The sequence below is a fragment of the Sander lucioperca genome, chromosome 18 (genome assembly GCF_008315115.2).
Source record: "Sander lucioperca isolate FBNREF2018 chromosome 18, SLUC_FBN_1.2, whole genome shotgun sequence".
Classification (NCBI taxonomy): Eukaryota; Metazoa; Chordata; class Actinopteri; order Perciformes; family Percidae; genus Sander; species Sander lucioperca.
This window is the reverse complement of record NC_050190.1, coordinates 6,796,724-6,810,176: the sequence shown is the minus strand read 5'-3', so window position 1 is coordinate 6,810,176 and position 13,453 is coordinate 6,796,724. Positions and strand designations below refer to the sequence as shown.

The 13,453-nt window shown below is 40.9% G+C and overlaps 1 protein-coding gene across 1 annotated transcript in view; it reads right to left on the bottom strand.

The window, feature by feature from the left end:
- atrn (attractin) overlaps window positions 1-13,453 on the bottom strand; it is a gene marked incomplete at its 5' end in the record, with an annotated part of 143,974 nt that overhangs the window by 24,460 nt on the left and 106,061 nt on the right. The window contains one exon of the mRNA XM_031310211.2: window positions 735-842. Within this exon, the coding sequence (XP_031166071.2) occupies window positions 735-842 (108 nt within the window). The remainder of the gene's footprint in view (window positions 1-734; window positions 843-13,453) is intronic.

The following is a 13,453-nucleotide window of genomic DNA, read 5'->3' as shown; positions in this document are numbered from 1 at the left end:
TAAAGAGCTGCAGTGGTGAAGGAAGTATTCAGATCCTTTACTTAAGTAAAAGTACTAATACCACACTGTGAAAATAACTCTGTTACAAGTAAAAGTCCTGCATTGAAAATGTTACTTAAATAAAAGTATGAAAGTATGATCAGGAAAATGTACTTCAAATATTGAATGTAAAAGTCCTCAATGTAGAAACATCCTCACATTTTAGAAACTGGAAACAATCCAAACAGTTCGGTGTTTAATCGGCTAAGAGTAATCATTTCAGCTGGACTCGTAGACCGTCATATTGTTGGGTAGTTTCTACATGTGTTTTGTGTGCAAACATCTTCATTTGTAAAGTAACTAAAGCTGTCAGATTAATGTAGTGGAGTAAAAAGTACAATATTTCTCTCTGAAATGTAGCGGAGTAGAAGTAGAAAGTGGCATGAAAAGAAAAGACTCATGCAGAGTACAAGTACCTCAACATTTGTACTTTAGTACAGTACTTAGTAACTTTACACCAATGAAGAGCTCTGTCTAAAAAAAAAAAAAAAAAAAAAAAAGACCTAAAACAGATGATGTGAGGAAATCATCCCGTCACAGTCGATGGGCACTAGACGGAGTTCCCACTTGAGGAAGGATGAACGAGGCACCGATGATGGATGGAGCTTCCTCCGTTTTGCGGCCCTGTCAGCCCAGACAAAAAGTAGAATCCCTGGGATTTGGCAGTAATAGCTCTAAGAAAAGGTTGTGCTCACCTTGATGTTTCCGCCTATCAGGTCAGGCGGCTCGTCGTCCGTCTCCAAGGCGACGTTGATGGTGGCGAAAGGCCGGCTGGCCATCTGTTGCATTTCCCTCAGCAGTTGCTAGGGAGGAGGAGGAAGAAGAGGAGTGTGAAGGTCAGTGAGAGGTAAACACAGACTGTCTACCGTCTATCTAATCAACTGCTCAGCACGTCTTTCATCTCTAGTTACTGAATAGAACGTATTAAAGCAGCCATATTATGCTCATTTTCAGGTTCATAATTGTATTTTAAGGTTGTACCAGAATAGGTTTACATGGTTTAATTTTCAAAAAACACCATATTTTTGTTGTACTGCAGTGCTCTCTCTCACTGCTGCAGATCCTCTTTTCACCTGGTCTCTGTTTTAGCTACAGAGTGAGACCTCTTTTCTTCTTCTTCTTCTGTACTATCTTTGATTGCACTTGCACATGCGCAGTAGCTCAGATGTAGATCATGTCAGCTAGCTAGCTCCATAGACAGTAAAAGAAAGGCTGTTTCTACAACTTGGGTCAGTTACAAGGCAGGATTAGCTGGGAGACTTCTAAATGAGGGCGCACATGGAAGTAGTTCTTTTGTAGATTATGGTGAACTTGTGTGTGTTGTAGCAGTGCTTTGCTATTGAGAACGAGGTAGCGTTAGCATGCTAGCGTTAGCATTAGCATTCTAACGCTAACGCTACGAGCTAATGGTTGCAGTTAGCCTGCTCGTTTCGGCTTGTGACGTCACAAGCCGTGCCGATTTTGAACAGCTCACCCAGAGACTGAAGACAGGACACATTCAGAAACTGTATCTCACTCTAAACAGCATGGATGGATTTTTTTCAAAGTTTGTATGTGTGTGGAAGCACCAGAGACACAACATAACACCCCAAATCCCAGAAAAAGTGATTTTTTCATAATATGGGCACTAAGGTCCTATGACATGCTGCTTTTTGGATGCTTTTATATAGGCCTTAGTGGTCCCCTAATACTGTATCTGAAGTCTCTTTTATATAGGCCTTAGTGGTCCCCTAATACTGTATCTGAAGTCTCTTTTATATAGACCTTAGTGGTCCCCTAATACTGTATCTGAAGTCTCTTTTATATAGGTCTTAGTGGTCCCCTAATACTGTATCTGAAGTCTCTTTCCCTAAATTCAGCCTTGGTGCAGAATTACAGCCACTAGAGCCAGTCCCACAATGAGCTTTCCTTAGTATGTGCCATTTCTGTGTCTGTAGCTTTAAATGCTATTAAGGAGGAGAGAGGGGGGGCAAGGTGGAGGGTGGGGGTGTGGCCTTGACCAGCTTGCGGCCACGGTTGTAGCTCTATTTCCTCATGGGCGGGCCAGATTCTCTGGGCAGCTGTGGGTGGCGGGCAAAGCAGAGAAAGGGGAAGTAACCTTTCCCCTTATGACGTCATAAAGGGAAGATTCCAGATCGGCCCATCTGAGCTTTCATTTTCTCAAAGGCAGAGCAGGATATCCAGGGCTCGGTTTACACCTATCACCATTTCTAGCCACTGGGGGGCCATAGGCAGGCTGGGGGAATGCATATTCATTTTCATGCCGTGGGACCTTTAACACACGGTTACGTTGTTTTTAAAGGACTAGTTCACACACACAACTTGAAATCAAGGAGGCAAGGATGCAGGTATTCAGATCTTGACATTAGGCAATTGTTAAAATAAATATATAATTATTTTCTTCTTTAAGCTTTAAAAGTACAAGTACTCATTATCCAGAATGGTGCTTTTAATGCTTTATAAATCAGTAATGATTGTAATGAACCTGGCAACCCAAAGACATTAATAACAATAGCATACGACTAAGCTTTAACACATTAGTAAATGATATAATACCTATTAATTGAGGCAAGAATCGCAGTGTATAAACCATTTGCCTTATTGGAATGTGGTGACCAACATTATTGCTGTAGCTGGTGCAGCTAATTATTAAAGCTTAGTTATTTCCTGTCGGCCGTCTGTAAAAATCATGTTTTATGAGCACACTGTATGTTTTGCATGTAAAAACTTTCATAGTCATCAGCAAAGTCCCTCCAAAATGCAATGGCGCAGAGGTTTAAACAACCATGTCATGTAAATAGTGAAGTAAAGTATCCTTTAAAGTGTACCTAAGCTGACTTTAAATGTAACTTTCACCACTGCAAGGCGGAGACATTTGGTCCGATTTATAACATGGATCTCGGCCAGAGATCCATGGAGGATGCAGGTGATTATGAGGGAAGGAGGGAGGGAGGGGAGATGGAACAGAAGTTGAGGAAAGAGAGAACAGAAATAAGGCCAAGAAGAAAAGAAACGGGAAAAGGATGAGGATCGCAATAATGTGAAAGGAGACGAGGGGAGAAAAAGAGGAGGTAAGCCAGAGAGCACAGTAAAGAAGGCCATACACTGTCAAAGTGCTATGAATAGAGAAACAAACAGTGTCAACAGTCAAGGCACCAAGACCTGAATACCAGCAGCAACAGGGCCCTCGAAAACAAATCAAAAACACCTGCAACCGCTGAACGAGCAGGAAGAAAGGAAGTCAAACACTTTGGAAAGGAAACATCTAATCGAGGGTTCTGTTTGAAATGCATCTCCGAGCACTTCAGCTCATAAATGAAGTCAAACAGCAACAATGGAGTGTGATGTGGTTTGTGCATGTGGAGTTTTTTTATGTAGCCAAATCAAAAGAAGACTGACACGATCTATTGGCCCTTTGTCTCATTACAGTGAGTCACTGACAGAGAATAGGTGCAAGTAAGGGGCAGCACTGCAATTCAACATGAAAGCGCACACGGTAGAAATCACATGTGGCATTTCTGTGTCGATGCGTGTTGGCGTGGGGGGGGAGGGGAGGGAGGGGGGGGTCAAGGCTTTTGCCTCCCGGGCCGGCTCCTCGGCAGCTACTCATTAATTTGCTGACGTTTTCATCCCCCTGTGAGCCTGTCAATTGTATCTATTGACATGTCAGTCCTTTCTCTCTAAATGCAACGCCTTATAATCATATCCTTACCAAGGACTACAAAAATAGCTGGAGGGAAAGTGTCTCTTTCTCTCTACAGTAAAGCCTGACAAGGAGAAAAGAAAAAAAAAAAAACATCTAAATTTAATGTTCCGTGTTCTCTTTCTTTGTGGAGCAAGCCAGCTCATTAAAATCCTGCGTGCGTCCATGGGTGTGTGTCTGTATTTCCCTACACTCCTCTCGAGTCACTACTTTAAAAAATAGGAATGGTTTAACATTTCAGGGAACAAGTTTATTGACATTCTTGCTGAGCATTAAATGTGATCGATTGCACTCTGATGTCCATTAAAGACGAGGCTGCAGCTGGTTAGCTTAGTTTAGCAACAAAGATGAGAAATAGAGGGGAAGAAGCTAGCCTGGCTCTGTCCAAAGGTAGCAAAATCTGCCAGCCTACCAGCACCTCTAAAGCTTACAGATTAATATACATTATATATTTTTAAGCAGTACAAAGAAAGAAAACCTGTCCTCACTGTGAGGTTACCAGTAAACCAGCAGAGACTCCAGGGACTCACTGCTCCCAGAAATAAAACCTGGAAAACCACAACTTGTTGTTGAGCTGGTGTTTGCTGGTGAGCTTCTTTTAACCCTTGTGTTGTCTTTCTGTCAACCATGAAAACCAACACTTTTGTTGTCCCTATCTCAAGGTTTTTTTTTTTGTTTTTTTTCCAACGTTTGGGTCCCTTTTTTCAAAATTGATATCACTTTATCTGACATTTTGTCGCCTTTTTCCAACATTTTGTCACTTTTTCAATGTTTTGGGCGCTTTTTTTGACGTTTTTTTTTTTTAGACAGGTTTTTTTCAGACAGGTTTTTGTTGCTTTTCCCAACTTTTTGTCCTTTTTTGTTTTACATTTTCGGTGCTTATTTCGACATCCCATATTTTCGAATATTAAAAAACTTTGAAAACGGGTCAAATTTGACCCAAGGACAACATGAGGGTTAACATTGAGGCTAGATGTTCCCACGTGTCTCCAGTCTTCATGCTTAGCTAACTGTCTCCAGCTTCATATTGAACAGGAGTGGTATTTGTCTCAGAAATAATTGCGATGGACAATATAATTGTCTCTTTCAGTCAAATTAAAAAAAAACATTTATTTATTGATTACTTTTCTGAACAAAGTAAAGTTTTGAATGAATCCCAGGATACATGTAATGGTAATATCACTGTTATGTGACCCAGATGATGTAATAACACAAATACAGTCTATGAAGTAAACCACTCTTTATTATCATAACACTTTTTTCCTACTTTCAGCAGTGAAGCATTTTTTCTTTTAACATCAATTTTGATACTGAGTTATATTGAGTCATTTATCAAGTAGAAAATACCAAATATTTGAAATACAGCTTCTCAAATATGACTAAAAAGGTATTTAAATTTTTTTTTTTTTTTCTCTTGACAGTTCACAAAATAAATTTGTATTTATAAATGAAGTATTTTGTTGACATAACCTCTCCTGGTAATTGGGATGGCAATCATTATCCTTGACATTTTCTATACCAAAGGACAAATCAATGAATCACAATGGCAAGTTATTCTTATGCAGCCCTTACGCTTTTACCATTTTCTCACAAACTAGCATTAACATTCCACTATTTAATTGGGTGACCAAAAATAAGCAGCAACGCGCACATACCGTTTCAATGCACACAGCAGCTGGTGAGGACTAATGCACACAGCAGCTGGCGAGAACTAATGCAATTTAGAAAGTATGACTGCAGCCAGAGTAATGTCACCTGATAGAAGATGATGCGTGACCTACCTGGATACTGCCTGAATGAATACTTTCTCATATTGTTTTTGTAAAGGAAGTTAAATAGCAAATGTGCAAGTCAATAAGACATAAAAGTGCTTAATAAAGCCAGTGATAACACAGAATTATACACTATAAGAGATGGTTTGTAAAAAGAAAGATGACAAACTACAACCAGAAACTATAAATCGAAACAATGCGATACATTATAGTAGAGACAATAACACCCATGAAGTATGAATGAATCCAAACACAATCGCAAAAAGAGTTGCCTCATTACCGTGTACACAGATATTATAAAGAGGCCCAGTGTAATGTCTTGCTGTTGTACACTCTTCGCTGCCACCGCAGCAGTCAACAACGCACTAACAAATGAAAACGCGAATGAGCAACTCATTAAGCTGATTCCCGTTTTGTCATGATTAGATATCCCACTGTGTGAAGTATCAGAGTGCCAAAATATGTAGCCTTTGTAGTGCGAGGAGACACAGCAGCCAGAGTACTCTGCCATCTTGCACTGGAGTCTGGTTTACTTTGTCTTTGACAGAAATTACAATGTTTTAACAGAACCTCTTATTAAGTACTAATACAATTTGTGACTTTCTGGCCAACCAAACAACCAACCAACCAAAGCTCAACACTGCTGATAAGACTCCTCAAAACCCACCACAGCCTACGGACTCCGTTAAATCCTGTTTATCCCGGCAAACGTTGTCACCACTAATCCATTTATTTATTTTTGTTTGTTCTGTTTGTGGGTCACTTGTTTTGCCTTCATGTAAAGAGTTCTTGGGTCCCTTGGAAGGCGCTATACAAATCCAAGCTATAGTTATTAAGAAACAGGTTTCACTCTGAGGTAAGATAATGAACGTTACCTCATAAAATGAACTGAAAGAAGTTCAATCAACTCATTCAACTCGTTGCCGGGGCAGCAACATCACAGCCTGGAGCTGTGTGCAAATCTGCATGCAGACACATCCTTTTTCATAAGCGGAGCTCCTTGAACAGCACAAAGCAACAGAATTGATTTAGTGGATAAAAAGCAGATGGAGGAGCATCTCAATGTTGCGGTAAACAAACTTTAAATATTCTGTCCATCTCCTCTGAGCCTCTCTGCAAACAGCCTGGTCTCTCGTCTAACATACAGCTAACCTTTATTTAAACAGGGACACTCGGCTGAACTTTTTTTTGTCATATTCCCAATTAAATATTTGTACTGCACAATTAGGAAGTGTCCACAATCAAGGGCTTGCATTTCTGAACAATAAGCTGATCCAAAGGAGTTTTTTTGCTCAAGGGAAATCAGAGTCTCAAGTTCCATCAACCTGGATTTAAAACATTCTTATTGACAATTAAAATAAAAAAATAAAACCAAATCAATGCTTAAAAAAACAGAAATAAATAAGTCTTCCAATCAACAGTATTTTCCCATGACAAGACAGTAAATTTGATCCAATGTTTCAAACCAGAGGTAAGAGAGGAGGGCTGAAGATTAAAACAAACTGGACTGCCACTATCAAGTTAAGGAAGCGTGAGAATTACGAGCACAACCGTCTTGGACCGAGTCCTACAGAAGATTTTTCTTTGCTACAAATCTCATTATTCCGTGCTGCGAGAAGGCAGCTGCTGTACGGCAAACAGCTCCAAAGATAACCAGAAGCCAGAGGAGTTACAGTGCAAGTCACTTACTTCTTAAATTGGCTCTTAGTTTTCTGCAGGGTAGTTAGTGTGTGAGCAAACATCCGACTGTGGCAGAGCGAACTGTGCATATATAAACCAAATTATGAGACACACACACACACACACACACACACACACACACACACACACACAGTTTGGAGATACCTGCACATGAGCAGTCATGTATGCATGTGCATATTTTCACAAATGCAAATGAACTTTCTCAAACACAAAAAGAGAGCGAGAGAGAGAGAGAGAGAGCGAGAGCGAGAGCGAGGAGTTACAGAAGGGCACTCAACAAATGTGCTTGCAGGTGATGTAAGCATGTTTAAATTAAATGCAGAGACATAAATAGAAACTAGTGCTAAAACAGTTATTGTATATATTGTCACGGGAAAACTAATCACCAGCACAATAAACTGTAAACACCACATTGTCTTATTCCTCCCTAATAATGATATGCCAAAGGAGTCATTTACACACCCACGTGATGGATGCTAAAGTCCAATATTGACGCTCCTTTTAGCCTGGATTTGGTCCCAAGATATCTGGCTCTTTATGTGCGACTTGCTCCACTATGTTCACCAGCAAGTCGTTAACTTTGTTGGTCAGATGTTTGGGGCTGAGCAGGTAGTGTACAGTGTGTGTGTGTGTGTGTGGGGGGGGTTATCAGAGTGTTTTCTGCTGAAAACACCTTCTTGCAGCAGCTGAAACCAATGCTGCTGAGAGCAGTGAGACTGAACCTAAACAGTAAAGCTGCGGGCCAAAAAGACTAAACAATGAGCTGAATAACGCTACATGTGCAAATATTGATTATAGCTGCTATAAAAAAAGAATCTATAGATGAATTAATGACAATTATCAGTTGCAGCCTTAGAAGAAACTAGTAGATTCACAAACACGTGCATTTCACTCTCTCACAGGGGCATTCTCAAAGTGAGCAGCCGTGCGCCACAGAGATTGAGTGCGTCAGCAGAGCGCATAGAAAAAACGGAGGGAGGGAGGGGGAAAAAGCAAGATGCAGGAGAGAAACAGAAGAGAAGGGAAATGAGACCAAAGAGAAGTAAGGGAGGATGTTGGAGAGGGACAAGTGACTGCAAACACAGCGAAGAAGAGGTAAAAAAAAAAATTTTGAAGAGAAATGGGAGCAAAAAGAAAGACAAAGGCGTTCAAAGGGTTCGCCCCTGGGAAGAGGGGATAGAGTGCCGTATCACCTGTGTGCACAGAACACACACACACACACACACACACACACACACACACACACACACACACACACACACACACACACACACACACACACACACCCCATCAAGCCGTTTATTTATTGATGCTTCTGTTTAAAAATGCCTTCAGTGAAAGAGCTCTCAATCATCCTTCAGCCCCACTGAAGGAAAACTGTGGAGTGAGAGTCAAGGAGGGCAGGGAGAGAGGGAGAGGAAATCTTCCGTCTGTGAAGCAACGTTAGCTGCTTCTCTCTCGCCTCATCTCTCCATCGGTAAGGTGGGGGTGCAGAGGACACACGCTGTGAATACTGACAAGGGAGAAGGCTTTGATCCCTCCCTTTCTCTCTCCACATCTTTCTGTCTCTTCTTCCTCTCTTTTATACCTCCATCTACTCACCAACTCTCCCTCTTTCTCTACGGTGGCCTCCTGCTGCCCCTGCCGTGCAACTCTCCATCTATCACACCCTCCCTCTTAATCTCTCCCCTCCCCACAATGATAATCAATAGTCCATCAACGCACCAACAAAAAGCACAAAAAAGCAGAAATGAAAAAAAAAAAAAAAAAAAAAAAAAAAGGTAAAGAAACTTCAGTAAGCTTGCGATGAGATGACATGAAGCTGGTCCATAACTATGGAAACCCCTCAAAGACAGCAATAACTGACGATTCACTGAAAGGGCATTTAACCAATGACCACGGTGAACACCTGCCTGTCTCTGTGTAAAGACTCCCATTTCAGCTCTCACTCTGAGGTTGAAATGGATCCTTTGGACAGCAACAAGACGCCTCAACATATGAGTGGTCTGTAGTAGAGTTTTTGTCAAGAAGGGAGCCCCCAAAACACAAGGTATTATGGGTATCAGGAGACAGAATTTGACATCTGCTAGCCAGCGGTTTCTGGACCAAGGCCAGGCAGTGTCCAAGCAAAACTTGGGAGTGTTTTTTTTTTACGAAAACAAGAGTTTAGCTACCGTATACATTTCTGATTTGGAGATGTTGTTTATACTGTTTGGCAGGCTGCCAGTCTCCTCTGATAACACTATCACTACTGTTAGTGAGAATAATAACACCTGGACTAGCTCTAATCTAGCTAGATCTAGATCTTCTATCTGCTGGTCAGATCTAACATGTAAACAGCCAAATCATTGCAGCCCACAATGCTGTTTGCATTATCGTGACTTTTTTTGTGGACAGATTACACCCCCTGATTCTGTTTTTAACCTTATCCACCAGGCTCTATTCAATACCATGGGTTTCAACTCATAACTGACACTAAGACTAAGACGTTTTTAGCCCACGATATTACATTGTATTGTGTGAATTTGGTTTGGTACTCTATTTTTAATTTTGCTTTTTTAATGTTTGCAAACTATGCTACTGTATATCTTCTGCTCTGGTCAGATATAAACAGACTTATAAACAGATCTTGTTAAAAAATGAAATGTTAATTTTATACAAGCCAATTTCCGAGCTTCCACTTAGCTAAAATGGCAGTTGTCGGGGCACAGAAGCCTGGCTGAACAACAATCAAGATTAACGTACAAATTGGCCGAAGTTCTCCTTTAATAAGAAAAAAAGGCTACATTTTCTACTGAAAATGTGCAGTTGAAACATTTGGAAACAATATCTTAATACTGAATGGTGACACTTTGGAGCTTTAAACTGTGTCTGTGTGTGGCCAGGTTAGCTCAGCTGGTAGAGCAGGCACACATATATAGAGGTTTACTCCTCGACGCAGTGGCCGCGGGTTCGACTCCAACCTGTGGCCGTTGCATGTCATTCCTCCTCTCTCTCCCCTTTCATATATTCATCTGTCCTGTGGAAATAAAGGCCTAAAATGCCCAAAAAAAATTATTTAACTGTGTCTGTGTATAGCAGGAACAGCTGAAGTGGAACATATTAAAATGACACAAAGGGGTTTGTCATTCTTGAACTCGGATACAACAGTTGACAAAAGGTTCCCAAAGGTGAAGAATGAACTGTCGACCTCAACTGTTAAGCCAACGAGAAGTCCTAGAGGTGCTCAGAGCAGCTAAAGTTTTATCATCTTCAACTCCTGTTTGTTTAAAGTGCACATCACCCAGAGAGTCTTTGTACACTTCACAAGTCAGTAAAGACAACAGAAAAGATGAGGACATTACATGTAAAAGGACACGCACTCACGTGCACTCACACAGGTAATAATATGACAACAAGGTTGAGATCATACAGTATAACTGTAACAGGATTGGAGTAGCTAGCCTACCTGTCAACATGGTAAAACAGTCAGTGAGTTGGGTTCCCAGCCGGGGAAATCAGAAGAGATCTTAGTCAACAGAAGAAGATGTGTTTTCAGCCGGGATTTAAAGTATCAACAGAGCTTGCCCCTGAATGTGAGCGGGAGATTTTCCAGAGAAATGGAGCTTGGTGGGCAAAGGCTCGACCACCAAAAGAGTTCTTGTTAAATCCTGAAATGATTAAGAAACCGGCATCAAGGGAACGTAAAGGGCCGGATGGAGTGTATGGGGAACACGGCTGGAGATATATGAGGGAGCCAGACCATTTAAAGCTTTAATGCGTAACTTTTTTATATTAATGAATGTCCGTTACATTCAAGCTAGTCTCACATTGCTAGACTTTCCTCCACAGTGCTGTGGACAGTGGTGGAGGAAGTACTGAATCTCAGTACTGAAGTAAAAGTACAAATAACCGGAGACATATTTACTTTAGTAAAAGTAGAAGTACCACAATGACAACCCTACTTAAGTAAAAGTAAAAAGTACCTGATTTTAAATGTACTTTAAGTATTAAAAGAACGATTTATTCTCTTAATCTTATTTATAATAATATAATAAGAAAAACAAGTTGGTTAGTTTGCACCTATCTATGGCAACCAAACTTCACAAACGTGTGACGGTCAGAAAGACGTTTTGGCAGGGGGAAAAACTGATCACAAAATGTAACAAAACGTAGAAATGTAGTGAAGTAGAAAGTATAGATAATTGCTGCAAAATGTAACGAAGTAAAAGTCAAAAGTATGCACTATTGATTCTACTTAAATAAAGTACAGATACGTGAAAAATGTACTTAAGTACAGTAACAAAGTAATTGTACTTTGTCACATTCCACCACTGGCTGAGGAGGAGGGTCTGGCTAGTCCAGACAGCATTTTGGGATGGGAGAAAAACTCGCTCTGGGTTACTGGCATTTCTTTAAACCAATCACAATCGTCTTGGGCGGCGCCTGACAGAGCCACCGTGCCTCTGCAAAAGTGCCTCGGGAAGGAACTTGTTTTGGTGGAACATGTGTACGTCAGGGCTCCAGACAAATGGTCACATTTTGCAACCAAAATTTGAGTGTGCGACTGAATTTTACATCCGGTCGCACATGTGCGACCAATAAATTTGCCCCCTTTTTTACGCGCTAAACGTCGAAATTTCGGTAGCTGAGAGCGCATAAGCTCAAGCTTATCCGTCCTCTCTGAAAATTGACAGAGAGCGGAGCTCTGACACAAACACACACACTCGCACACATGCATAGCTGCGGACGGTGCAAACTACGTCGGCTCTGCAGTTTTGTTGAAGTCACAGTGAGTCACGGAAATGCCGATAAAGTGGTTTCAAGTGTGGTTACAGTTTTTCAAAACTTCACGCAGACAGCTTTTGCTGCGATATGATATTAATGGAGAGCCGAAAGCAGTCGCGGTGCTGTTGACGTTACACTTCCTAAGCTGGCAGAACAGTGGTTTCTATGCCCTGGGGACTGACTGACAGGCTGAGGTTGTAAGGCAAGGCAACTTTATTTCTACAACACCTTTCAGCAAAAAGGCAACTTTATTTCTACAGCAGCTTTCAGCAACAAGGCAATTCAAAGTGCTTCACATGAAACATTAAAGAGCAGTTAAAAACGGTCATGATGAAAATAAAACAGGCTAAAAAAGAATATACAAATACAAGAATAAAAGTTACAGTGAGTAAGAAATTAATTATTCAATTTAATAGGTTGTAGGGATGGGTTTGGGAGGAGGAGGATTTTGTTTAATTAATAAAATAACAATGTTCTAAGTACGTAGGATAAATAGGTTTGACAATTTTTACAACTGAAATAATTGTTTTGTAATTATAGAGGGAAAGTACCAAAAAAAAGGTACCGTTGGGTAACGGAACCGAATTTCAGGTATCGGTACCGATATTGGTTCAGTAGTAGCCTAAACAATGCATGTTTAATTTTAAGTTGAATTCATTGTAATTGACTGGAGCCCTGTACGTTGTACATGTGTAAGTTGTTTTAGTCGTGCAACAGAAAACTTTATAACACACTGACTTGAGCTAATATTTAGCTACAGTATGTTATAATATATGATTGTGAACTTAACTGCAATAGTAAGCATAATTCAAATGTATCAGAGTTTGACTTTAGAGTGACAGAAGAAGTGAAAGGAGGTGGTTCGGAGGTTAAAAAAAAAGAGTGAACAATGATGGAGAATATAAGACAGCTGCGGGAAGAAGAAATGAATAGAAGCAAAGAATGTGAAGACAGACCAAGATCAGATGAAACAGAATCAAAAAGTACAGGAGCGGGGGTTTTGACAGAGGTTCTGGGCTTATGATAAGCCCAGGCCATGATGGATGGGTGGGGGTGTTGGATGTTACTAGGCTGAATGGGGGTCACCCACAGTGCAGTGGGGTTGGGATCATAAGCCAGCCTGTATATCGTGAGCAATAAGACACTGGCGCTGCTCCAAACTCTAATTATACGCACTATTTCTGTGGAATTAAGATTAGCAGGGTTTAGGAGCATCTTGGGAACTCTGAGAGACAAAGAGCCACGTGTTCACACACACGCACACACACACACACACACACACAGAAAATGTGCTATGACACTAGCGCAAACACTGCACTGAAGCAGAATGTGGAAAGCAGCTGGAACACAATTCAACCAACCAACCCACGCACATCCACAGACTAGCATTCAATCACACCAAATGCCGCAAACGTTTGTTCACAAACACAGAGAAGGACCCCAAAAACGAGCCATTCTAACACATACATGT